This window comes from Lipophrys pholis (assembly GCF_963383615.2).
Source record: "Lipophrys pholis genome assembly, chromosome: 15".
Classification (NCBI taxonomy): domain Eukaryota; kingdom Metazoa; phylum Chordata; class Actinopteri; order Blenniiformes; family Blenniidae; genus Lipophrys; species Lipophrys pholis.
Window position 1 is genome coordinate 13,109,223 of NC_137642.1, and position 27,660 is coordinate 13,136,882.

Consider the following 27,660-nt stretch of genomic DNA (forward strand, 5'->3'; position numbering starts at 1 on the left):
ACATAGTTTAAATACTAAACGGTCAATGTTACCTGCAATGAGGACTTCCAAAGTTGTTTCTCATTACGTTATTTTTCATAGCCGTTGTAGATATTGCACCACTTGGATGTAAAACGACGTAGATATGACTTAATCGGAGCAGTATTTTCTCCCGGAACTATAATTAAGTAGCACTGAAAGTAATTCCAAATCTCAGAATTTAAGGTTACTTCAGCACAATGTTGATATAAATGTGTAATTAGTTTAATGGAAGAGCACCACTTTACACATTACCTCACCACATGATGCATCTTATGATATTCAATTAACTAATAAGTGTGTCATAAGATCTGCTGCAGTGACCTTAATGTGTTGGTGAATTAGAGTTATGCTTAAGTCCTGCCTTCCTAAATATAACACCATGAAATTGAAAAGTATGAAAGAAATAACTGAGACTGAGGCATAAAAAAAAACATTTTATTCAAAATGCAAAACAAGTTAATAAAGAAATAATGCAAATGATCATTTCTGTCAGTAAATGCAGTATACAGAAGAACCCTGAAGATACATTTTCAATGCAATCTTCTTCCCTTGAAACTGTTGAAATGACCACTAATACATGAGATGCCAGAAAGCGTTGTAATATCTATCTAGATCCCCATTACTCAAAAGAAATCAGTGATAGTAAATGGAGAATTGATGCAGACAGGGCCTGTATTACAATAAATAAAATCTGGGGGAACTGCCCTGCAGTTACACCAAATTAACTTTTACACAAAGCTTTAACTAGGATGTAGTTTCTTTGGCTTTAAGGGTACAGTTTGCTCATGATTTGTCGGCATAAAAGGTGAACCTTAAAAAAAAAAAGAAAAGGCAACTCACCCCACTTCGCTATCATCTTTCTACTGAACTTCTCCATCATTTACACAGCTTTCAACAACAGTAAACTCCACAAAGGATTGCACTTACTCTGACCACTTAGACCAACAACACATCTATTATTCTACAGGCTTAATCAACTACCGTAATTATATGTTTGGGCTTGTTTGTTTGTCGTGATGATGTTTACGCCTTGAGAAAGACGTCAGATGAAACTCAGTGGCTGATTTTAAAATCAGATAAATATTTTTTTGCTGTCCAGCAACAAAGAACAGAGCGTCACGTAAAAGCTCCTCGCCTCTAAGATTAAGACTTTATGCAGTCTCGGAGTCTTTGTGGTGAAAGGAGTGCATGTTTTTTTCTTTTTTTTTTTTAACAGAATGAGGTGACACATCCGTTGTTTATTGGAGGCCTTGTCCGTCATTAGAGCTTGGGTGGGGGTCGGGATGGCGGGGGCCCTGGAGGCCCTGGGGGTACTCGAGTTGGGGGTGGGCCTGGAGGGGGTCGAACCATGGAAGGGGGTGCACGGGAGGGTGGTGTGTTGCGGGAGGACGGTGTGGTACGGGGCCCTCTTGATGGCGGCTTGGTCCGGGGAACTGAATTGGAGACCAAAGGTTGCTGTTCGACGGGCGGAGGAGGAGGAGAAGGCGGAGAAGGAGGTGGCGGCGGTGAGGGGGAGTAACTCGCACGGGGAGCTGCCTGGTGGTTTGCGGTGGACTCTCCATCTTTGACGCGCTGGAAATTTATACAGCGACCCTGCGAGAGACACACAGCCAGACGACGCTTTAACTACAAAGTACACATCATTTAAGTGCAGAATACAAATTGAAATACAGTCCGTCTTTGTGCAAAATCAATGAGCTTTTAAGACCCACCAGCCAAAATGGCTCATGCGAGGCTTTGCCCAGCTCTGCTCACAGAAGCATGTGTGTTTGAGACCCCAGCGGGCACACAGAGCTGCTTCTGTCCCCTGTCCACACCTGCACTACAATAGCTGCGACGCTTGCAAAGACAGGCCCTAACAGAGTTATCACACAGACACACACACACACAGCTCATGCAGTCTCCAGATTTCACCATTTCCCCTCCTCTTCTCTCGGAGCCTCTGCTGTGACTCCGTCTTTCTTGACGCTGAACAGAAAGTGGTTTATGTCTCTCATAAGCCTGACTTGAAGGAATGTAAAGAGGGGATTTAAATATCCACACAATAGTTAACAGAAGCCCTTTTTTTTTTCCTTTAACGTAATTTACAAGTTGGGGAGAATGGAACATTTCTCTTATTGTCCTTATTGAATCTACACACATACACACGCACACAAACACACACTAACTCTTGTCCTGCTCCGTCAGTATTTGAAGGATGGAGAGAAGGTCTCTGTGTCACAGACCCTTGGTGGTCTGATTATAACACCTTATTAAACAGAGAGGCCCTAAAGTCACACAGGGGCCATTAAGAGAAGCCCAGCAGCAGTAGCTTTGTGACTGAGAGGGCCATTGTGTGCTAGTGTGTGCGTATATGAGAGGTGCGTAATTGATTGAGGGCGCCCGAGTGTGTGTGTGTGTGTGTGTGTGTGTGTGTGTGTGTGTGTGTGTGTGTGTGTGTGTGTGTGTGTGGGTGTGGGGTGACTGCTTCGGTCTTGTCGTGGGGCGGTAGTGAAAAGGCCAGTTTGTGAGCAACAGCACAACACCAGAAAGAGCATATGGACACAATGAGAACACAAGCTCATGAATATGAGTGTGTTTGTGAGTCTCTGTGACTGTAAGCATGCCTCCACCGGAACATATGGCCTGAATGAAACCTCTGCCTCATGAATAACAGGGAGAAAGTTTGGAGGGGCTACACTGCATTAAAAATAAAAAAAATAAAATAAAAAAACCCACATAAACCTGATGACACGTAGATGAGTTGTGCGATCGGTCAGCGATGTGTCATCTGTGACAGTCAGTCTTTCTGTGTATATTTTTAGCTATCATAAGTCTCACTTCCCTTCTGAAGAATTCCTTACATCGAACTCTCGGCTCTTTCTGAGGAGAAAAACAAACCCCTAGGGCCCCCGCAGTGTCCCTATTGGCACCACTCCTCTGTTCAGTGGCCTCTGTTTCTACCTCCGGGCACCTTCCCTGCCTTCCAGCTTTTCCTGGACAAACACGTCCAAAACAGAGTGTCAGTTGATGTGTGGAGGGAGCAGATGCACATGCGCATTAGTCAACATTACAGTAAAGAAAATAAGAAGAAGAGAGCGCAGAGACAGATCTGACCTGACAGCTGTGCCTGTCACCTTCCATGACGTTACAGGAATTCACTCACATAAGAGAAATTCTCCATGTATAGTCACAGGAGTTAAGCAACACTAAAGGCTAGTTTTACATTAGTTTTGAGAAGATTTGCCAGTCTGATTCTATGTTTATTGAGGTAAACAGACGTGACTGTGATGCTGAGTCGTTTAAAAAAGGTTTTCAATAGTTTATGTGATCAAAATAAAACTCAGCATTATCACAAGAAACTCATAAATAGAAATTCTCTGGGTTGTAAATATGCTTATCTGCACCAATTTTGAGAGGGATTTTGTTACAATATAGTTTAAAAAGTGAATCCCAAGAATGGAATTAAACACACGCTAAATGCAACCATTTGCTTATCATTAAGCCGTTTGAGCAACACAAACTGTTTTTTCTTGAAAGTGAAAAATTCTCCTTAATGATTAAATTCAAATGAGTACGTTGGAATAAACTCAAATCTGTTGCCAAATATAAAACTGTGATATTATAAGTATTTCACAATATGTATTTTGGATTACTTAACCTTAAATCAAAGTCTGTGAAACCCTATAAAGTCCTGGCATAACTTCCAACTACTGAGTATCAATGTCCCACAATAGTGACTAAAGGCACTGGATGCATATTAATGAAAGGGCACAATGCCACGTACATACATATGAAAATGCACCAATCAGATGCACCAACTGAGAGTAGAAAGTGCTTTATTAAACAGAACAAAAAAACAACAACAAAGAAAATTGTTTAAGTGTCCTGCATTGTCATGTGTCACTAATATTTTTGAAAATTCACACACTTGTCTCATAATGCTTTCACGTATCTATTTGAACTTTATTGCTCTTTAAGTTTTTGATAAATGATGTCAACGCTCTCCAGGTTATTTGGTTAGTGTTACATAAACAATACACGCACTATATTAAATTGAATATACTTTTAATACTTCCTTGTGTTTAATTTGACTTCTAAATGCGAATATGGGAGTGTTTTTACTTTCAGTAATTCAATTTGTTTAAATTAGCTGAGCTACGCACAATTCTCCCACGTAATATCTGGCAAAAGTCGAAACAGCCCTTAGGGTGAAAGTAAGCCTGTTTGGAAATCACTGCTTTGATGCTCAAGACCTTGCTGTAAACAGTTTTGGCTGGAACGAATATCTTTTGGAAGTAATCGTCCCTATAAAAACAGTTGACAGCATTTTCTCTGGGATATGCAGAGTGCCAATAAAATCACTTGAAACAGATGTTGATATTGAAAAAAAAAAAAAACACCAACATTTTTTATATTCTCATTTCAAAACATGAGCAACTTGTGGACTAGTTCTGGCGCAGGAACACAATAACTGGACCTTCCATTGTGATGGTCTGATGAAGTGAATTTTCAATGATTTTAGCACCCAAAGACAAAAATGAAATAAAATATATATATATAATTCAGCTCCACTATGCTGCAGTAGTCGTCGACATGTGCCTCCTGAAACTCAATTTAGAACATCTTAGTCTTTTATTGGTGGGATTTTGTGTGAAATGACCCTTCAAGCGAGGTAATGAGGGGAAGCAAAAAAAGGGGTCTGAGGAAGGGGATGGGCTCATTTGCCCTGCCTGTGCGAGAAGACGGAGGGTCTTGGTGCCCGCCCTCTGGTCTGGCCTGCGCAGCATGACGGGGCCATCGCTGCCATCAGCTCATGAGACAAAAGAAGGGAATCTCGTCTGTCACAATATGGCTCGTGGCCTTTCAACTCTCCATCTGCTTGTGTGACGCTCACTCAGGAGAGCGGACACACACGTTACGGTGGCACAGACACGCACACGCACACGCACACACAGCAGAGAAAGGGAGATGAAATGCAAACAGGGAGCGTGGCAGAAAATGGCAGCCCTCTTGACGGCTGTGTGCAGGGGCAGTGACGCGGGAGTAATGCGGGGAGAAAGCAGGACAGGCGCCTCCTGAGCTGCTGGTTAACAAGGCCAGAGTGAAGTATAAACTTGCAAGTTATTGCTGCGCTTTTTGCCACCTCGATGGCCTTTTATCGTCTGACCGCAGCCAGTCGCTCGGCAGCTTTTGACACCACTGCTTTGAGAGGTTCACTCACTATTTAGATTAATGCCACCACTTCGGTCAGTGATTGTCATGTTTGATATGGTTATCAGCCACCAATTCTAAATGACTGTCTCCGATGGAACAAAAGTGGATTTCCCCCTTCACTTTTTTTTCCCACATGAAAAGTAGCGTTTTATTTTCCGCAGTTAATGGCGTGTGAAAGGAGTTGCAGGGGTCATTGTTGAGCGGCTCTGTGAACCAGAGCCCCTCGGAGAGTGACTGACAAAGACTCTAAAAACTTCAGCTCTGACAGGGATCGATTGTTCTGCTTCTAAAAAAAAAAAAAAGAAGATGGAAAAACCGGATGAAACCACTGATGATGGCCACCGCTTTTACAGACTTGAGATACAGTAGATGCACACAAACACAGAAACTGAATCACCCCATTCAAAAAAGAAATCAATAAATGTGACATTGATGTGGGATCTGCTATGGGAAGTGACAATGACACTATTTACAACCGAGCAGATGTTTCCCCATGACAACCAGTGCAATGATGAAAACATGTCTCTGGGGTTCTGGGATGGCTTTCACAGGGTCAAGGTTAGATAACACGGGCGGCTCTGCTCAGTCTCTTTCTGCTGCACACAGTGATATCCTCATTTGGGACCTCAGGAGCTTCGATAAAGGTTCACAGGAAACTTGTTTCACGAGACAAAATCTGACAAAGTAGTATTTCTTTTCATTTCCCATGAACATCACGTCTCATATATCATGTTATTTGGAAACTTGATGGGAAGGGATTTTCGTGGCGAAGGGTACGGAAAAGTACAGTACTCCTTGCGGTCGCACAATTGCAGCTTTGATGAAGGGAGTGATCTCAATAGTTCATTGAGGCACTGCGAATGAGGGCATGTGTGTGTGCACAGAAATCCAGAGCTGTGCTGCTGTATTATAGAACTTTCTATATGTTAGATACGTCTTTATTCGCTGTGACAGAAAGAAGAAGGATGCAGATGGTCTGTTGTTCCAAACAGACCATATCATCCAGCTAGGTATCAGGCAGAGCAGTCCTCCTAATTATACATATTTACTAAATTATAGCTTTGGCACTGTGTATGTTTGTGGTGTGCTGGCGTTAAGCTGCAGATTTAGAGAAAATGAGAGGTGGCTTCACCTGGTCTCCGGGTTGTGGTCTCATCAGAGATACTTGGTCATAACCTCTTCGGAACAAAGCCCACAGAGCATCTAGTTTTCCCTGCAAGAAGAAGAAGAAAAAAAAAGATTGAGAATGAGAGCTGTAAAAAACTGAAACTAGACTCAACTCTAGTTTTGATGATCTATTGATCATTAAGCAACAACGCTAAATACCTTAATGGGTGTGTACCACCTCCTTTGCTGTGGAGGGCGGCGGGGAGGTTTTCGAGGCTTTGGCTCGTAAGGTTCAAATTCCTGCTCTGGCATCTTCACTACAGCGTTTTTAGGTTTGTCCAGCTTGGCACCTTCCTCAGTGGAGCCTTTCTCCCCCCATCGCACCTGGGATTTTTTTTTTGAAGAGACATGAAACATAATTGAAATGTCAGACTGAAGACATGTCCAGGGTGACCCCTGCATTTCACCCCATCTCAGCTGGGAGCAGCTCACCAACCTCTGAGACTCGCGATAAAAGAAGGATGAATGAAATGCAAAATTCCTTCTGTTTTCATCTTTTTGCCAATATTTAAAGTATAGTGTTCATATCACTTGAAAACTTATATAATAGTTACATTTTTACCCCAAAAGACATTACACATACATGCAAATTTCTACAAATTCGACTAGATTTCAGATGGTCCAAGTCCCCCCCCCCAAAAATGACTTTTACTTTACTGGTGTAAAGGGTTACAGTTCTGCTTAGGTTCAAAACATGTAGTTATAATTGTTTATATTTTTCATGTGCACAAAGTAAAATAAAATTGCAAATGACATATAGCTAACATCAACACATTTATTTCGCTGCACTGAATGTTCGGCCAGTTCTCATATCAGATACTCTTCCTGCTGCCTCTGGGATTCAAACCATCAGGGTCAAGACTTAGACCGATCCACCACCGCGATGACAAAAAGCAAACCTTAGTAATACATGAAACAACATGACAAACACATGAACATAATACTGCTGTAGAAAACCAAAGGAGACCATTTTCATTTAGATTAATTTTAAATTGTCATTGGAAGCCCGTTTCAGCCATTACATGTTAAATCAGTAGTAGAATTTATGTCTCCATAAACTTGTGAAAGAAATTCATACACAAACACAGTGTAACACTAATTGTGTATACCTCCATGCGTTTGATGCCACCAACTCCTCTTCCTCCGTAATATGAAGCATCTACTGTCGGCCACCTCTTCTTAGGCATCCCGTCCTCATCATCAGACTCCTGTAAGTCAGAATTCCTTTAACAAACTGCCAATCATTTTTATTTCATCTTTGTTTTTTCTTGATTGACAACAAAAAAGATTAAATCCCACAAAAAACTCTAAATTCGGAAAAAAAAACAAAAAAACATCAGTGCAGTTTAAGTCAGTTAGTGACTCACTGGCTCAGGAGGAGGTGGTGGTGGAGGCTCTTTGATCACCTAAAAATGAGAAAACGAACATATTCAGTAAACATAAACAAAAAAAGGAATTAGCTCAAAAGTATTCAAGCTTAAATGGTTCAATGTGGCCTGGTTCCTTAAACAAACATCTCTTCTTTAGTCTGATAATCACAATGAATCACAACGATCTGAACTTACCACAGTGCAGCAGAGAGGCCAGAACCACCACATCAGCAGCAGGGCCAACAGGAGGAAGACCACCAGCAGCGATATCAGCACTATGGTGCCGTCAAACTGCACAGAAGGCAGAGCACGGTTAAACTAAATCGATAGACAATGAATGTGAACAAGCGGGAAATTAAAGACGAGAGTACTCACAGCCTCCTCTGATGACAGACACAACAGAGGAGACCTCAGCGAGCGAAGAGGAAGAGGAGGAGGAGGAGGAGGAAGAAGATAAGAGAACCAAGACAACATAAAGTTGTAAAAAAAGATTATTCAAATAAGGACGCGTGCAAGAGACAGAGAGAAATGTTTATGTGTTGCTGTGGACGGACACGACACTCACACATTCTGTGGTCGTGATGTGAACGGAGCTGGTGATGTAGGACAGGCCTTCATTCATGCTCACCTGCAGGTAGATCACCCTGAAGAACACAAACCCATGATTGGTCAAATGCATGTCACAGTGTGTCTGCATGTTTAAACACAGCCATGATCCTCTCTGGCCACTGTAAAAAACAAAAAAAAAAAAACCTCTCCCAAAGTATCAAACACATTCCTCCATTAACTTTGCCCATACATGCTGTCTTACAATCACAAAATTCTGCTGACAAAGGCTCAAAGCTGAAGCGTCTGAAGAGATCACAAAGTTCTCCACCCATAGAAAAAATCTCAGCTCGGATCAGACCCAGAACTCTAATGTGGAAAAAAACCACAGACAGCAAAAAAAAAAAAAAAAGACTTCTTATTCCCCAGTTGTCAAAGCTGATACGAGGAGCTGTTGCTGCACAAAGACAGCCAAGAAATTACTTTTCATTGGTGAGATGACAGAACAAATGATATTCGAGCCATAACTGTGCGTGGCTAAAATAGCGAAGAAAAGCAGCCTGCTGTTCAGTTGAGAGATTTTTTGCAACTTTTGAAATGCATGAACAAAAGAAGGACATACACAACTGGCTGGTCGGGGTATAGACTCCAGTTGTGGGTTTGGGGAAGAATGGAGAAAGGCCTCTCAAGCTGCTCCAATGGTTTAAGGCGAAAGAGACAAGTGGGGCATTGAGCTTTGGATTCAGAATTGAGGGGGGCAGCCAGGCGGAGGTCACTGCACCGAGGTGGGGAGGATACAGTGGGTGGGGGGATGGTCAGAGGGAGGCCTTTCCTGGTCTACATCCCTTCAGCAATGCCCCTCCCTTCTGAGACACTCTCTTCACTTCCTCAATCGCTGACTCTGTTTTCGGTACCTCACCCCCTCCCCTGTCCTCTCTACGCCACTGTAGATCGCCTCATAACTCATACTGACACTGTTTTGAAAGTGGGAAATTGGCAGTGCAGGTGCTACTAATCTTTTCTTCCACGTTTTCCCCTCCTGCTGTTATCCCCCCCCCCCCCTTCTCATTATTTGGTCGACACTCCTTTCAGGCAGACAGGAGACGAGGAGCTATCAGCTCCACTCTGACAGAGAGATCTCAGCCCCTATCAATCATCGATCTGCCCGCTATAGATGTATTTGCCCCGTGTGTGTGTGTGTGTGTGTGTGTGTGTGTATGTGTGTGTGGTACAAAGAAGGGGGAGCTGCATCCGGAAGGTTCCCAGTCAACACAGATTTGTGTGACGGCAGCGTCACTGACTTCATTGCAGGCGACAATGTGACTTGGGTGAAGCAGGAGGTGAGCGAGGGTCTTTGGGGTGTGAGTAAAGAGGTAATGCTAGGAGCTGTAGTCTTCCCTCAGATCTGATGTATAGACTTAATAACCCCAAACCAAGAAGTAGCTCATCTATAATATGATCTGACATGCAGGGATAGATTTTGGAGCTGAAGCTAATGATTGTTTTCTTCACTGATAGTTTTTCCTCCATAAAAATGGCAGAAATGGTGGGAAATGTACTTTAAGAAGTGATCTTCAGACAAGTGGTGTGATTCACTGGTATCTGTGTAAGTCTACGCAAGAGTTGATAGGTTAACCAAGCTCTCAATGAGCTGATGAGTATTTCTTTGCACTTGTAAGACAATGTCAATACGATGTGATCAAAGTTGAATTCTTGAGAGTGAGCTAAATTGCCACTAATAACTACAAGATATATGTAAAAACTTTCTGAGTGAGGCCCAAATGTTGAAAGTGAAGGGAAAGTACAGTTTTGATTTTTAAAAAAAATTGTAAAATGTCGAGAATAAAATAAAAAAACTGAAAGAAAAGTCTAAAATGTGGACGACAGGATTATACTTTTTAGATGACAATGTGTTTGTTGACGTTTTTTTTGTCTTGACACGAGACATAATGTCAAATGCTACATTCCCCGCCCAAAAAATCTCGTCTTACTCCTTTAATTTCCTTTTTTTCCTTTAAACTAATGATGATTTAAGAAATCTTCAGTCGCAAAAGAAAGTCAAAATAAATGTTTGCCAGGTTGTAATATTACTCAAGAATCTTTTACCTGTAATGATACAATTCAGCCTGATACATAAATGACAGATTTCTTGGTATGACACATAAATATGAGCAGATTATGAGCATATCTTCTAAGTGATATTTATATCTAATGTAGGTTTAATCTAAAACTGATGGTCTTCATAGGACTTCTCAAAATAGCACCCCACTATTCAAAGAAAGGGTTTTGTAACACCTGTCCAGGCTGTGCAGTGTCACGCTCGCCTCACCACATATTTCCACATCTCTCGCATCGCAGCCCAGAACTCATCAGCCAGCTGTTGGTCTTCTCTCCGGGCCCTTCAGCCATTCACAGCTGACTTCCTCTTTAGCAGCACTCAGGGTGTTAGGCAGTGCTGACTCTGCTCTAATGGGCCTGCGTTACATGGCAGGACGCCTCCTTCAGGCATCACTGCAGTGTGTAATGACGCTCCCTGTTCTGCAGCGCTCTCAGGAGGAGCAGCTCCACCTGCCATGTAGACGTGCTGGCAGCCGTCAACAGGCACTCAGACGAAAGCACTGGATATTTGCTGCACGGTATGATTTGTGAAAGTATTGCTCTGTCTTTATGGCATTATGTTGAACCCCAAAACAATGATCTGCGGGTTATGCGTCACCTCTGTTTTGAGGCGTGAATACAATGTATTGTAGTATGACAGGTTGTTAAATCTTTCAGCACACGGGCCGACAAGACAGGCTCAAATCATGGCAGAAATCTGAGTGACAGAAACAAGACAGATGATGACTAGGAGGTGTCTGAGGCCACAGGCCTGAGTGTATAATTATGCACAGGACTGCAGGCAGCCGGTATCGGGAAGGCTGCTGGGCCTCGTTCCTCTCTGAGCTCGGCCTTCAAGCTTTGTTCTGCGGCTTCAGTCTCTCTGAATCACCACAAGCAAAGCTGGAGACCCTCAAAGGAAAGTTTACACTCGACTCGCACTTTCCTCTCCCAAAGTGCCACACAGAAATAGGGGAACGTCACAGACAACAAACACACACATACACACACAGATTGTTACAAAGTCTCTCAAGCAGACTCTCATTAAGTCGTGTTCCTGGGCTCTACTCCTGTTGTCCCCTTGTGATTAGTGTCTGGCTTCGTTAGCTGTGACAAACATTGATTGATCACAGACACACAATGACTTTGACCCTAATTTGTTCAAGGACAGCAGTCTTCTGTGTCCACGCAGAAACTTGAGTGCAGCTGGCACATATCTGTGTTACAGCTGTACGTCGATAGTTCGGAAAAAACAAATCTAGGGGGTGACTCGATGGAAAGAGCCACAAGAGAGGAGCAGCTTACCTTCCTACTTCTTCGACGACTGGAGCTGGACACAACAGAAATGTATCCTCTATTCCAGCGGGCCTCTCATCTGCACAAGCAAAACCCAAAATACTCATGATTAGTTGAAGGTTAAAGATCTGTGGTTAAAAAAAAAAAAAAAAGACTAAATCGGCCCAAACTAGGGCAAAAAAAAAATTTGGCAGATTGTTCTGATGATAAACTTCCGTTTAGATGTAGAATACATTGTAGACCTGCATATGGCAGCATGCACATGACTGCGACTTGTTGTTTGGGTGCATGGACGTACCGACAGAGTGCGTGTCGTTCAGCTTGAAGCTGCAAAGGACCTGGTTGATATTTCTGGCATGGAGAAAACCGTTTCCTCTAACAACCACCTGGAAACTCTCTGAGACAAAGACAAAAAAAGAGATTGCAGGTGTTTTCAGAAATGATTGGAAACATGCACGCTCATGCATAACTGTGGATCAGACACATATTTTCAGCAGAGTGTGTGTGAGAGTCATAAAAGTTCACAATTACGCCTCCATTTCACTTTGATGGAGAAGAAAATTCCTGGTCCATAATTAAAGGAAATGTTGACGACAATTCTGTTTCTCTGATGAGGTAATATTGATCAAAAAAGCATGTTGCGTGCCGCTGTTTGCATCTGTATGTTGTATGTGCGTGTCAAGTGGAAAGGCCATAATATGCGCCATTGGTGCTAATGCTTAAAGTGCAGCTATTCACAAATATCTCAGACTGTGAAGTAGCTAGAAGGTGTATGTGAATGAGTGTGTATGAGTGTGTGTGTGTGTGTCTTTGACCTTTAGCTTTCCTAAGGCTCTGTTAAAGTGCGCTGACAGAAGCTTGCCAACATATGCTGGAGTGTCTATGTGGCTGCGACCCAGCATATGTTAAAGAGCGAGGAAAAAAACACTCGCTTAAAACGTGCCCGCAGGGCTGACAACAGCACAGTACTGTCAAAGTAGGTCTGACCTTACCTATGGCGCCATGTCGTGGCATTAACACATGTGCAGATGTGTGCGTGTAAATCACCAGTACATATGAATGTAGATGTGTATTTTTTCTGAGGAACATGCAGGCACTTTCTCAACATCAGCACAGGCTTACATGGATGTGCACGGGCATGTGCTTCAATTTGTGTGTCTGGCCGTGCATTGAGATTTTCCTCTAGCATTATCCCATCTAATAGAAGTGAACATTTGCCACACCTTTAACATTTAAAGGCCCAGCGTAAAGATCACTGGATAAAAACCTCACAGGGTGTGAGTGTATACGTGGCAGTATTTCTTTAAAGGTCAGACGAGCTGCTATGGAAGTCAAAAATATTTATACACAAACAGCAGCGGAAGAAAAAAAGAAAGCAATCAAGCACCTATTTTCAGATTTGTCTGTACATCTGTACATGTTGACAGATGCTGCAATGAGTGCTGGAGTACACACATTCGGAGTTGGAGGCGATTGGTTGGGGAATAAGTGAGGACATACTAAATAGATGGGAAAATTAAATTGAGATAAAACAAAGGGGTAAGATAATATAAGTACGATAACCTCAGTACAAGTTGGAGCATTTTCAGTACTAAACTCTCTTATTTTACAAACATGATGGAGTTACACAGTATTGATGAGGAAAGAACCTCTATGTGTTAAGTTCTGATGTCAGGCAGTTGTGCTTGGTTACTGTAGTTCAATGAATCTTTGTGTGTGAGTCAGTCGCGGACACAGCCCTATCATTTCTTTGGCTTATATTCAACATTAGTTTATACAGACACGTACTCTTTCAACCACAACACCTCATTATGGACAGCCGATACATTTAATATATGCCATGTCTCATGCCCTCTCCGACTTCCTGCCCTTCGGAAAGAGAGACAACCTCAGCTCGCAGAATGATGATTACTGTCTGCCACAATATAGTGAAATATAAATAAGTTGTGGCTTAAATTTTCGCAGCCACAACAATATGCAGTTTATAGGACTTTCAGGACATAACAGTAATCATTCCTAATTCTTAATGCTTTAATGCTTCAGCAGCCACCCTCTTTTTACACAGTGCTGTTAACAAATAGCATGGGCTGCACCGTGACAGCGTGAACACACAGATACACTGTTTATACGGCTGAACATGTAGATATGATTAGAACTGTGAGAAATTACTTTTGTGACACCCAAAAATAAAATCAGGTTGTCAACTTTGATTTAGTTTTGAGAATTTAACTAGAAAACGCATATACACATTTTTTTATTTATTTATTTATTTTTTTTATTTTTTTTATTTTATTTTTTTTATTTTTTCTGCCCTTGTCCTGTTCGGCAGCTTGGGCCAACAATATGATGTGATTGAGAGCCTTCGGAGTCAGAACAGTTTTTGGTCTTGCAACAGGGAGAGACCTGGAGTCTCCTCCTGTTGCCTTCTCCGTCAGAAGCTGGCATGGCTGCCGTACACGACCGGGGGGGAACGCACAAAGAGAGAGAGAAGAGAAGAGAGAGAAGAAAGTCGAGGGGGGAGGGGGGAGGGGGGTGGGGGGAAGGGGATAACATACAATGTCCTTGTTGTGCTACATATATTATTTGCAATAATCACACTCATCCAAATACTTTCCAACTGTTATTAGATTGAACCAGCCTGAGCAGCTCTATCTAGACAGTAAGATGATTTCCTAGATTTAACCAGCCTGAGCAGCTCTATCTAGACAGTAACGTGAAGCAGGAACATGAAATAACAAAGAGGCAACAACAAAAGAGGAACATGATTTTTAAAGTTTGAGCAAATGATGACAGACAACAAGCAACTTCAGAAGCACCTTTCGTGAGGAGTGAAAGTGTGTGTGTGTGTGTGTGCGTGTATGTGAGTGTGTGTGGCTTGTCCACTGGGTGTGGCCGGAACTGTTGTGGGGGGACCCGTGGTGACACCCCGGGGTCCGAGGCCACCGCGCCCGGACACCGCCACCCCGGCAGACAGAAGCCCCCCAGGCCCGGGGAGACCCCAGCGAACCACCCCAGAGAGCCCCGCCCCCGCCCAAAAAGCACCCGACGGAGAATGCAGAGAGGAATCCCCCCCAGGCAAGAGGGGCCCACAAGAGAAGGACAAAGGGCACAGGGCCCCAGGCCCCGACCCAAGCCGCCAAGCCGAGAAAAGGCCGGAGCAGGGCCCCCGGGCCGAGCGGGCCGAGAGCCCCCCCAACCCCGGCGGCGAGTCCCACCGCACCCCCGGGAACAGGCCCACCCACCGCCCCCCCCAACCCGGTAAGGCAGAGACGGCCCCAGCCGCCGCGCCCCGGACCAGCCCCGCCCCCAGACCCAGGAAAGCGAAGCCCGGCGCAGGCCCCGGTCGGAGAACAGTCAACTCTACACCCCCAGGAGCCTCATAATCCACCCGCCCCATAACCCCTCCCCCCGGGTCTTGATTGGGAAACCCAACCCATGACCCACCCCGCACACACACACACCCACACACCCACACACACCCACACACCCACACACACACACACACACACACACACACACACACACACGGAACGGGGGGGGGAGTGATGACTCTCGCACCCTCAGGCCGCCGGCCGGGCCCCCTCCCGGCCACCGCGGTATCCCAACCTCCACCAATCCAACAGCAAGTGGAGAAGGAGCACCGCACCCCAGCCCCCCCACAAGCGCCGCGCCCGAGGGAGCGCGCCCCCCGTACTCCAGCCGCACTCACCCCGGGCCGGGGCGGGACCCCAGCGGGAGGTGCTGGGGGGAGCCACGTCTCCCGCCCTTCCCCTGCCCTATATGTGTGTTGGATGTATGTAAGGGTGTGTTTTTGTGTTTTGAAAAGGTGGATGCGATGTGTGTGTCTATGGTGCGGTTTAAAATTGGGGGGTAGCGGGGCCCGGGCGTTCTACCGCTGACAAGCGGCAGAACCCCGAAAGCGGCTTACCCCCTCAAGACCCTGCATGACTAAGTGTGGTTAAAATTGTGGGTGGTGCAAAGTCGGGGGAGGACCCAGACCGCAATTAAGTAGCCTGGACCCCCCACCTAGGCACCGCCCCACTCTTCCCTATTGTGGGGTAATATAAGGTGAGGTAAGGCAGGGAGGGTTCTGAGGGAGGGGGTCCCCCCGTCGCTAGGACCTTGGCCCAGCTGGACCCCCCGCGCTGCCCCACCCCACCCCCCGAGCGGCCGGCCTAGGACCAGGGGGGCCACACCCCCCCAAACAAGGCGCCGCAAGGGGACCCGGGCAGGGAGCCCCCACCCCACCCAACGGCCAGACAGCAGAGTCCGAGACCCGCAGGGCCCAGTGCGAGCCCAGCCGGAGGCCAGTGGCCAGGGCACCCCCCCTCATTCGCCCACTCCACACAGCCCCACACCCCAACCCACACACCCCAACCCACACACCCCAACTCACACACCCCAACTCACACGCACACGCACACCCCTATCAGGCCCTGGAGGTCACTCTCAGTTAACCGTCCATCCAGAACCCGGAGCCCCCCCCGTACCCCGCTCCCCCCAATCCGGGAATGAGGCAGACCCGGAGCGCGGCAGCAGGGGCCAACCCGCCCCACCGGGGGAGGGGGCCAGAGGGAGGACCCACCCCCAGCGCCGCAGCGGGCACCCCCACCGGGAAGGGGGAGGCCCCGCACCCCCAGGGCCCGGACAACCCGCCCCCAACCTCCCCCCAGTCGACAGCCCAGCCGGGGCCCGACGCCCAGCCCCCCCATCCCGCCCCAGCGGGCCCGACCCCGGCCCAGAGCAGAGCCCCCCCCACATCCCCGCCCAGGACTCCCCAGGCCAGGCCGTAACCCTCCAGCATAGATGCCAGGACACCCCCGAGCCCACAGAGCCACCAACCACCAAAGCCACGACGCCCCAGCCACGGACGGTCCCCAGAGCCCCGGGGTGGAGCCACTACCCCCCCCCGCATATACACATTGATTACTTTCGCGAGTGTTTTATATCCAAGTCACATATTTTCACAAAAAGTTTATGTAATTTTAGAAATAATTATGTATTATAGTTGGATCAAATCATAATGGTCAAATAATAATGGTAAAAAAAACAAAAACAAAAGAACATGACATATCAATCTGACCATCTTCATACACACAAACACACACCAGAGCTTGATGCGCTAAAGGTCAGTGCTGTCAGGAACATGGTGGGCAGGAACTGGTGGTGTACTGCTGACATGTACAACACATATGCTGCTCATCTCTGGTGTCGGCCTTCTGCGGCCATGTGTCTATTTTCATCTTCACCTGGTTGTCTGACAAGGCCGAGATTTGAATGAATGCGTCTGTGTGTTACTACACATGTATAACAGATACGCATGTCTTGTGTGTGCGCAGAGAAAAAAGGGTATAGCTTGTCCGATCAGCATTTCCTCAATCACGTTAGTGCGAGAGGACAGTAAAGGGCAGGGAGGGGCAAGGCAGGAAGGGACAACAGGGAGAAAAGGGTCAGACGTTAATGAAAGCAGCAATCTCTCCTGTCACGTTAGATCTAAGGTCTAAGTGTGTGTGTGTGTGTGTGTGTGTGTGTGTGTGTGTGTGTGTGTGTGTGTTTGTGTGCGCACGTTGGGAATCAGTGCTGTCATGTCTGATAGTGTGGTCCAACGTTCACTGTCCAGTCTGATGGCCTGTTTGCAGGCGCATCGGTCTGGTCACTTCACATCAATGTGAGGGACGTCTGTGCGTGTGTTTGTGTGTTTGTGCGTGTGTGTGTGTGTGCGCGCGCTTGGAAAACACGTACGTGTGTGCGCACGAGCTAACTAAAGATCATCTAAATGTGTGTGTTGGTGCAGTGCATGAACGATATTCTATGTGACGACATGCAGGGAAAGAGGAAAAACGGGGCTATAGAGGGACTGTCACAATATATATGCAAAGGCTCAGTTTGTGTGTGTGTATATTTGTAAACATACTGACACACATGTGCTTCAGGAAAAGCGGATGTTTACACAAGATTATATGCAGGCCTCTGAGTCTTCTCTTCAGTATACATAAATATCTAGAGAATTTAGCCTTTTTTTTTTTTTTTCGACAGAGAGCAATGTAAAGCCTCTTAAAATATAGAATATGCGCTTTGGATGTCTGTGACTTTTATTTTATCCATCCACATAAAGTCATGGAGGCACACAAAGCGTGTTATGAGCACATTACAGTCCTAAGTAATTAGGCCAGAGTCAGACGTTGGTTAAAGTGGGTCCATAGTTTCTTAGTTCACTGACCATTAGGCTGCTCATCAATCGAATAATAAATGAGGCTGTTGGAGGATATTTGGGCACATGCCAAGTCACAACACACTCAAGCCAGTAATTTCACAAGAGAACGAAAGTAATTTTACATTCCTTTTAGCACTGCCTTTCTTTTATCCTTTTTAGAGCAACATTTCGGGGCCTAACATCCTCTCTTCATATCCTTTCCTTTCTTTCATATCCAATAATAGACGTTAATCTCTATTGGTTGTCTTGGTAGCAGGGCTGCAAATGCACTCTCTTAAGTGAGTCCTAATAAGGTCATGTCAAAGCTCATCCATCCTACTACCCATAAATGCGCTCTCTCTTGGCTCCCCTCTTCCTGCCTCTTGTTTAAATAGCTATCTAGAGACAGAGGAGCTGGACGAAAATGAAAAGGTGAGGAAGGGGAGGGGGCCTAAACAACCGAAATGGTTATTTGGCATATAGGATTTGGCAAACTAGGCCAGGGATGCAGCCATGCTTAAAGATTCTCGGTTAATTCCTCCGACCAGCACCAGGCCCCCCCCCTCCTTCCCCCTTTTCTTGCACACATGCTGTGCTGAAGCGGCTATGCTAATTTCCCCCGGCCGTGAGTGACAATACGCTCTCTGTCACTCTGCGGTCATAGGCGTCCACGCGATTACTCAACCTCATGTTACACTCCAGAGGCTGTCATCTGACACGATCGCACACCGTGACTGGTCACTGCTTTAAACAGGGAGGGGAAATGCTCCTTCCTCACACGTCTTACCTCCTGCACACACGCTGGACGGCTCCGCTGCCAGGATCTCGATGCAGGATTTTTTAATGATCTAAAAGATTGGGAGGGAGAAAAAAAACAAAACGATGCTGGAAATCGAATAACGTCATAATATTTATTGGTCTCTCTGCGTGGGTGAGTTTTTAAAAGATGTACATGTGGTATGGGTGTGCCATACCGAGTCGATGATTCCCCTGAGGGCCTGGAAGCCTCCCCATACAGGAAACACATGTTCCACAGTGTCTGCAATGGTTGCAAGCTAGAAAATCACAGAAAAACTAAATTATGTCTTTGTTGTTTGTTGTGTGTGTGTGTGTTCCTGCGACATTCTAAACATTCCTGTCTGGATCCTACCTGAGTCTGGTTGAATTCTTTGACCCCTACACAGTATACAATGGCACCCATTGATCTGGCCCTCTGAGCCTGCAAGAAGACAAGAAAATCAGAAAGTCAGCAATACATTCAAATTGTAGATTCAATGTGCATAAACTGACTGGTGTGAAACCTTTTTCTCTTCTGCTACAACATTTTTGGGGGAGAAAACATTTTTCTGATTGAAGCTATTTTCATCTGCAGATCAATCAGTATGCATTCAAATAAACCAACCACATAAAAATGTGAGTTTTACAGGGAAGCTAAACCTCACACATCGAGGGAAAGTGAAGCCATCAATTCTTTAGATCGTGCTGCAAAGAATTTGATATTGGGATTTACAGGGAAAAATAGTATCATCAGAGGTGGGCTGGTTCAAGGCTCAGGTAAGCTCCTATCAGTCTATAGACCTGCACTCGTCATAACTGTTACTCTTATCGTTTTTCATAGGACTTATTGTGTAACTTCTGTTATTTATTTATTTACATTTACACTACAATCTGATTTATAGCTAAAAGGTGTATTTTAATTAACTTAAATTCACTTTTCACTTATATAGCACCAATAAAAACATAAACATCTCAAGGCACTTTTACAGAGAAAAACACAGCTACTCACCATAAGCAAGCAAGACAAGAAATATTGTTTCTTGTAAAAACTATCTTAATAAATAAGGCATGCTCTGAAAATAAAACAATACCCTCTGGTTTCTTTGTATTTGTTATCTGGTCAGTCATTAGAGACATAGATCGACTTTGTGTTAAGTTTGGTGATGTGACGTTTGAGTTCACCAAAGAAATCCAGTATGCGTTACAGTCCGAGCAGTAGAAAACTGACTCACATTGTCCCGTTGCTGATGCACCAAAACAAAATGGACATTTTCAAAAAGGCAATGTGTCTTGATTTTCAAAACAATGAAAAGCATAGAAAGCATCATAATAAAAAAAATTAACTTGAAGCTAACAAACAGCCGGCAGGCCGACAGTCGACAGTGACAAAGTCCAGCCCCGCAGCAACATTTACTCAAGTGTCCATAATATTATTCTGGCCCTTCCCCAAAACCCTTTGCCTTGATAAAACGTCTTACCTCTCGCTGTGCCGTGTCAAACTGCCACTCGTTCAGTTCTCCATCAGTCAGAGCGATGATAACGCTGGCAGTCCCTGCAGGAAACACGTCGATGTGAAGCGTCATGTTTTCTTTGACACATTGTGTTATAATGCGGGATGTGTGTGGAATTGATCTTACCATGTTTCTCCTGATGTATCTGTGCATTAGCCTGGAATTGTAAAGAATGCATCATCCATTATCCACAATTACAAAAGAAAACGAGTGACATCTAAAATGTTGGTACAGCTGAAAAATTCCTTCGTAAATCCCACATCACACAGTAACTATCAGGATGCAATGATGTGGGGAAAAGATCAACTTGAACTTTTCCATTAAGAAGTGGGGCAACATTTCTATATGTTCATTTATAACAGTTTGTTTGCTTCTGGAATTTTGAGCTGATACTACTTTTACAGCATTGCAATAACGTTTAATATTATGGCATTACAAGTCCACATCCTCATAGGAAGAGGAGATCCACATCTGTTGTTATATGATATCTGGGGGGGCTCTAGGAAGAAAAGATTGGGAACCGCTGGGATCAAGTATGCTGTACTAACAAACACTATAAACATCATTGGGTTAGGGTTAGTTTTTTTTCTTTTCTTATATAATAATAAATGCACATTTATCTATCAAAAATCATTCCTTTATAAATCTAAAGATGAGAAATGAACATCACGAATATGAAGAACCATATAATTCAAGTGCATTGCTTTGCACTTCCAACATACAGCATGTAACTTATGATCCAACCTCCAGCTCAGAGTTACCGAATTGATCCTGGTTCAAGCTGCCAGGCTCATTTATCCCTCACTAGGCATTTTCAGAAAATGATTCTGAAGCGAGTGTGATTTCTGCCTACTCCGAAGATGCAGGGTTTTAAACGCAGCCGTACCATTTCCAAGCCGAGGTTCATAAACGTGTCTCCTCCAGGGATGACTCTCTTTAGAGCCAGCAAGCCTCCAGTGATGGCCTCCCTGCAGTGAAAAAAAACATATCGTAATCACATACAATGAATGAAAGCTTTTCTGAAGAGATTGAAAAATGTTCTTAATATGGCAGATACAAAGAGTTGGCAAGAAACTACTATTCAAAATTGGTTCTCAAGTACATCCACGGTAGACAGTGCGTGCTCTTTTGTTTTTGCAGACGGGGTCAGAGCCACGAGGAGGTTATATTAAATTGCATCAGATCACAAAGTATGTTGCAAGAGTAACGACAACAAAGACCCCACCTGGAGAGAGCTGTTACCTGTTTTCAGTCAGCTTCATGATGATGTTTCCTCGTGTGGAGAAGACGATGAAGGACATTCTCAGCATGGGGCTGAACAAACAAAATAGTTTTCACATTAACACAGACCAAAAGCCGGAATCAAAGAATCCAAAAGCATGAATGCCTAATCCTGCTCGTACCTAATAAACTTTTCAGCCAGCTGTTCCACAAAGGAGTAAATCTCTATCCAATGATTCTTCACGCTTCCAGATCTGGAAAAAGACAACAAACACAATCTTATTCGGAAGAATTGGAATATGGAACTCGGCAACACAGGGATTCAAATAATTACACTTTTTTGCCACAATTGGAGCTGCTGAGAAACAACATTAACATGTTATATTATCCACGACAAGGAAAATCTTCCAGTCAGTCCTTCACATACCATTCCATTAGACTGTAACCTGTCAGCTGAAAGCTGCTGGTTATCCTGCTACACACTACTGTGTCCATGAGCGTCTCCCTAATGAAAGGCAGTCCCACGGGGCTGCTAATGGGGGCTAATTGCTGCTGGGCCAGAGGGTTGAGGTTGGACAGGACAGATGTAGCAGTCTGCCTCCAGCAGGGACCGTGCAGCAGGCAGCTGGCCTCTGTGTGGAGTATATGTGTTTTTGTGTGTGTGTTTGTGTGTGAGTGTGTGAGGTGGAACAGATGGTCCCACTAAGCACAGCCAGCCCAACAACAGGTTGGGGATCTGCAGACAAAACTAGGCTGAGACACTGAACAACAGAGGGACCCAGGACTAACACTCCGCAGGGGGGTAAAGGTGCAAGAGTGTATGAGAGGAATGCAACATCAAACAGCTTTTACACCAAACTGCTAAGAGCGGCGCAGAGCTGGTTTGATTTGTGATGGCTCCGTTGAATTGCTCATTTAACAAGTCACTTCCTGATGCACTTAGCCTCTTATCGAATAGAGAAGGGAAAACAAAGGCTGCGATCCAGGAGGACCAGGTTAAACAAACTCCTCTTCCTAGAATTCACTGTTTTCTGAAAATAATAAAAAATAGGGGCCGTAATAATCCTTAAATCCTTAAACACTGTCAATCACGGGTTAATCTTAGATCTGCTAGATGCAGCATTTCAAACAAGAATTTATTGTGTTCCGTTTTAATCCCACATCAGTCAAGTGACCATATGACTTTCTCTTAGTTTCTTTCGTACTAATATTTGTACATTCATGACGATCTCATAATAACATGGTAAAATTGTGATACTAATGAAGACATGGGTTTTAGTAACTCGGTTTTAGGGTGGTTTCTTTGGCAATTTAAATTCATATTGAAGAAAAGTAGTACTCAATACCATGTAGCCAATCTTTTACATAAACTGAGTGAGATATGTGTTAATTCTGGAGCTTTTAAATCAAATAACTGGAAAAAATATGGATGATTTCTCAGTACAAAGCTTCTCAACTGATTTTATCATGTGTAAATGGATTGCAAAGGCATTTATTTACACATTTGAGGTATTAAACTATACATAAATAACACTTAAATGTTTGGTATTTTAATGAATGTTCTATTAAAGATGAAACAGTTTACACAATGTGAAATATTTATAATGAAAAAATAATTTGCTAGAAAAAAAAGCCTCTGAGTTTTTTTTTGTTTTTTTTTCAATTGGTGGGTAAGTGTAAATTATTTAGATAAATGAGTACCTTGAGTTTACTCCAGAAGTACAAAAAAAATGCATTTGAGGTTATTAGGTGAGTGTGTGACATGAATGAGTGTGTGTTGTCTCTCTCTGTTAGCCTTGTCGTCGTTGGGCGACTCGTCTTGGTTGAGCTCTGCCATGGCTCAGCGTCAGCTGGGATCTGATCCAGGACCCCGGTACCCTCGCTTGGATAGAGTGGGATGGTAGATGGATGTGTCTTTATTTGCTCTAAACTCCTGCGTATATCATGATGTGCTCTTTTAATACTCTACCTGCATTCTTGTGTTATGAAGGCAGATTGTTTTCTTTTCACTGGCAATATGTTCCCTAAAAAGTGAAACAAAATCTCCCTTTTTTTTCAGAACCCAGCCGTAAAACAAAACACCTATTATTTCAATTGTGGGCAACCAGATCGAGAGGAAAAAACGCAGCCTGGTATTTTGCTATTTAGTGTGGGTCAGACGGGGAGTGAAGGAATGTGGGGAGCTCACGGTAGCTCGGCTTTTCTAATGCTCATTCTGTGTCTGCTGAGGTGCATCCAGTGGGGAACGCACACATTTCTGCTCTCTGCATGTCTCGCAGCCTTCCGCACAGCGCGCTCAAGGCCAAACATGTAAGTAAGACAAACACTGACGAGGTGAGGTCTCGCGAAGACATCTGAGAGATTTTGTTTGTTCTCCATCCGATTAAGTCACTGCGCGGCAATTAGGATCCGCCAAGCAAGCAGCATAGTCAGCAAAAAATCTTGGGAGAAAGATCAGCAGCTTCCTGAAGGCCTGCTGGAGCTTGCAGGTCCAGACATTCACACAAACAGAGACGCACCACAGACTTGGCCATGCGTGACAGGCCACGCTCCTCGGGCTGCTTCTAAACTTTTTGAAGCAAAGGGTAAAGAGAGAAGAGGGCTGACAGATGTTGGCAGGGACATTTGAAAGACCATCAAACACGTTGAGACCAAGGGAAAATGTCAGTCAAAGAGTTTACCTCACAGCTCATAGGTGGTGCATGTGAGGCAACCGAAGACCGTCGGAGAGATTTGTAATCCATTAATTCACTCATTAATCCGTGTTTGCCAATGTCACAAACACGTTTCACAGTGTTTGCCTGCTTCTAAAAGCCAGCGGAGAGTCTTTTACACACAAAATGCTTTTACAAATGTCATTATTCTTCAATACTAAGAGGGAATTAAATTCAACAATAGCTTATGTTGCTGATTGGACCATCAGCATGACTAACCCAAGTCTGAGAAGTCACATTTATAACATTAGTTGGTGATTATTACAGTTTCTTGTATCCATTTGATCTCCATGTGCTTTTACTCCCAGTAGTGCAGTCCAGGGTGCAATTTGTGTCCAGACTGACATGTAAATTTGATATAATTAGTATGTTTTATGTACTTGTGGTTTATGGTTTATGTATAGTTTATCTGCTCTTGCTGCATTACGTCATGTTGTTCATGGCTACTGAACAAGATGACATGTGTATGTGACTACTTGAAGAAGAAATGAACAACTGAGACAAAACAATACTAGTTTGTATTTGTGCTGGTCACTATAATCTATATTATGTGTTTCACTGAATGCAAACGGTGGGTGTTTTACGACGTAGTGCAGCTGGGGTTTGAGAGAGATATGTGGATAAACTACAGAGACTGAATGATGATAGCAGAACAATTGGGAGGAGGCGCAGATTGATCCTCCTCAAATTGTGAAGGCTTCATCAGATGAAGGAGTCTGTGTTTTATACAACAGTTTATCAGATTATGGGTATCAAACACACTGGTGCTCACAGCATACATTCCCAACGGAATGATCTGTCAGTGTGATAATTACATGTTTCTACATGACTTGCTGGCTAACTTAGCAGATGGAACTAACTATAAATATACATTATCTGACTGAGGTCATTTTACCAGTGTTTGAATGTTTCTCTATTCCTTGTTGAATGAATGAACATCTCTGATCTTTCTCAGAACCCTTAGATTACTTCACCTGAATGTTACAACCAATATAATCACTGTGATTATATCATTTTCTGACTATTAGAACTTGAGCAGAGACAAATTGTTGTGATCATTTCTTCACGTCTTCAAATTTTGAATTTTTCTATGGGTGTCACGCTTTTTGCTAAGACTCATCTACAGGATCATATCTCCACATGTCATGCTTAAACCATGCCTTTTGAAAAGTCTGTACATATTCAAAATGAAATGAATAACTCACAATTCATAGCATCTTTTCTCAAATAACTTGTTGATCTTATTAGTTCTCATTTAAAAAAATGCTTTTTTTAAGTATTAATGTCATTGAAAGTTATCCCCTTGACTCTTTGGTATTTAGTTACATGTTTTTTGTTTGATTTATTGCAGCTTTAAATGGTTGAAAATGAAGATTGTTCTAAAATCCTTACAACTTCCATTCATGAAGTGTTTTGACCGACTGGTCTGTTATTCTATCATCACTTTTTTCCTTGCTCAGTAGACATGTTTTGGCATGTCACTCCACATGGGCATACACTCTCTTAACTCCAAAATATTACGAAAATGACAATTAAAACATGTGGGGAGCCCTGAATAGCAGTACAACCTGAGACTGTCAAGCTCACACATGCCAAGAAGAAAAGGAAAACAGACTCACTGGCCCTGAGGCCTTAAAAATCTTAAGTAGATGTTTGTTTAGACTGTGAGGTGGACAGATTTGCATTTATGTTGGTTTACCAAGTAGCCCAAATGTTGGATTGGGGTTTGTCTGACAGTTGACACTAACATCTTTGAAAGCTATAAAAGGGTCATTGGGCATCCTGGTGGTTTAGACTGCAAGTATGAGACTCCAAATTATACATTGGCTATTGTCTTGAAGAAGAAATGGGCTTAATTTAATTCAGGATTGACGTTTGGTCTGTAATTCTAAAGATCTAGTGGAACATTTGTAAATCCAGCAAAGGTGACTGCAAATTCAAACTTCATATGATGTATTCTGACCCTACTCTCGGGAAACAGAGACCTGCCAACCATCTGAAATCAGGAGGCAATTACCTACAAACCAAGTTTAACTGAAAAAGAAAACATACAATCGCCAAAGAATTATTTTATAGCTGCAATCCAGATGTTGTACTTATAAACGAGTTTATTACTCCTTTTCAAACATGAAAAGATGACTGTTGGCTCTATGAGGGGCATGTTTATACCAATTATTAAGCCTCAATTTTAAATGGCACATGTTTCTTAACGTGCGCTTTCTCTAAATCAGTATGAAATGAAATTGCATTCAGTTCTGAGAAAAGTTAATAAAGTAAAAAAAAGTTAAAGAGTGATGCCTGTTTGTAGTCCACTCTCCGTGTTGTGGGACTACATCCATGGAGAGAGGAACAGCTGAAAGCAGCACCGCTGCGGGGCAGCTGCTGCAGCTGTGTCCGCAGGCGTCATCAGCCTGAAACTCTATCCATCCCGCTCGCCCTGCCCACATCCCGTGGGTAAAGCTCAGCCTGTTTGCCTCGACACTTTGAACCGGATAAAAAGAAATGAATGCCTCAAATGTCCAGAACCTTTGTCCTACTTTGACAATACAAGCATACATATATATCTATATATATAGATATATATATATATCTATATATATATACACATATATGGATATACGCAAAAGAGATACACATCGAGAGGTAACATGAGGATTTGTTCCCCATGTAGTCATATCCTCCCATATTATCAAACAGGTTTTCACATAAAAAGACAAGCTGGTGAAAGTTGGTTTTCTGACTTTTACAAGCTCCCTTGTAGTTTACTCCCCCCCCCCCCCCCCCCTCGAGTACCGCTACAATAGAAGAGCCAGCCTGATGCGCTCCGCGTTTCCAAACAACTCTGAGGTCGCATAGCAATGCGCAACGACCAGAAAGTAACAAAGCCATAAATAATATCGGAGACTCACTTGTCCAGAACAAAATAAAGGTCGAATGCGCCCTGACAGGACCTCTCCTCCTCCTCCTCCTCCTCCTGTTGCTCTCCTTGCAGCTCTCCTTTCACCGAGACCTCCAGGAAGAAAAGCCCGAGTAAAGCCAAAGCGAGGAGCGTGCGAGCCTGTGTCCTCGCCATCTTTCCCGGTTACTGTTGACTTCTCCAACTCTGCCACTATTCAAGATCTTCACATATCTCTTTCCAATCTAAATCGGTGCATGTGTCGTTTTCTTCTTTGGTGCCCTGTCCAGCTATGCTGAGTGCATTCAGCCTACAATAGTGTTGTTCACCCTAAGCCGGGCTCTCCAACTCTTCTCTTTCGGCTGAGGAGGGAAGGAAAAAAAAAAAAAGAAAAGAAAAAAGAATCAGTGTTGCAGGGCAGGGTGAAGGAGAGGAGCGACACCCGAGGAGAGATACAAAACTCCACTCTTTCTTTCTATTTTTTTTTTCCACAGAAAGAAATGAGCCAGTGCATCATGGACATTTTGAAACAATTACAGAAAATCGTGGGTTATATAACCCCCAAAACATCAACGGACCTTTTTTTAACTAGAAAAAAATAGTTTTTTTTAATATGTTTTTACTATTTTGATTACTTATTTTGTTGGGCGATCCG

General features: G+C 43.8%; 1 protein-coding gene across 1 annotated transcript; it reads right to left on the reverse strand.

Moving 5' to 3' along the window:
- Window positions 1-440: 440 nt before the first annotated feature.
- antxr1d (ANTXR cell adhesion molecule 1d) lies at window positions 441-27,494 on the reverse strand. Its single transcript, XM_080480994.1, has 18 exons — window positions 27,019-27,494; window positions 21,578-21,649; window positions 21,417-21,488; window positions 21,061-21,142; window positions 20,301-20,331; window positions 20,142-20,215; window positions 19,037-19,105; window positions 18,861-18,941; window positions 18,674-18,734; window positions 11,992-12,090; window positions 11,703-11,772; window positions 8,320-8,398; window positions 7,950-8,045; window positions 7,752-7,790; window positions 7,494-7,592; window positions 6,544-6,708; window positions 6,350-6,430; window positions 441-1,614 (listed from the first exon to the last, which is right to left on the reverse strand). The coding sequence occupies exons 1-18, from the start codon at window positions 27,180-27,182 to the stop codon at window positions 1,282-1,284; spliced, it is 1,767 nt and encodes a 588-aa protein (XP_080337120.1). The 5' UTR covers window positions 27,183-27,494; the 3' UTR covers window positions 441-1,281.
- Between the last annotated feature and the right edge of the window lie 166 nt (window positions 27,495-27,660).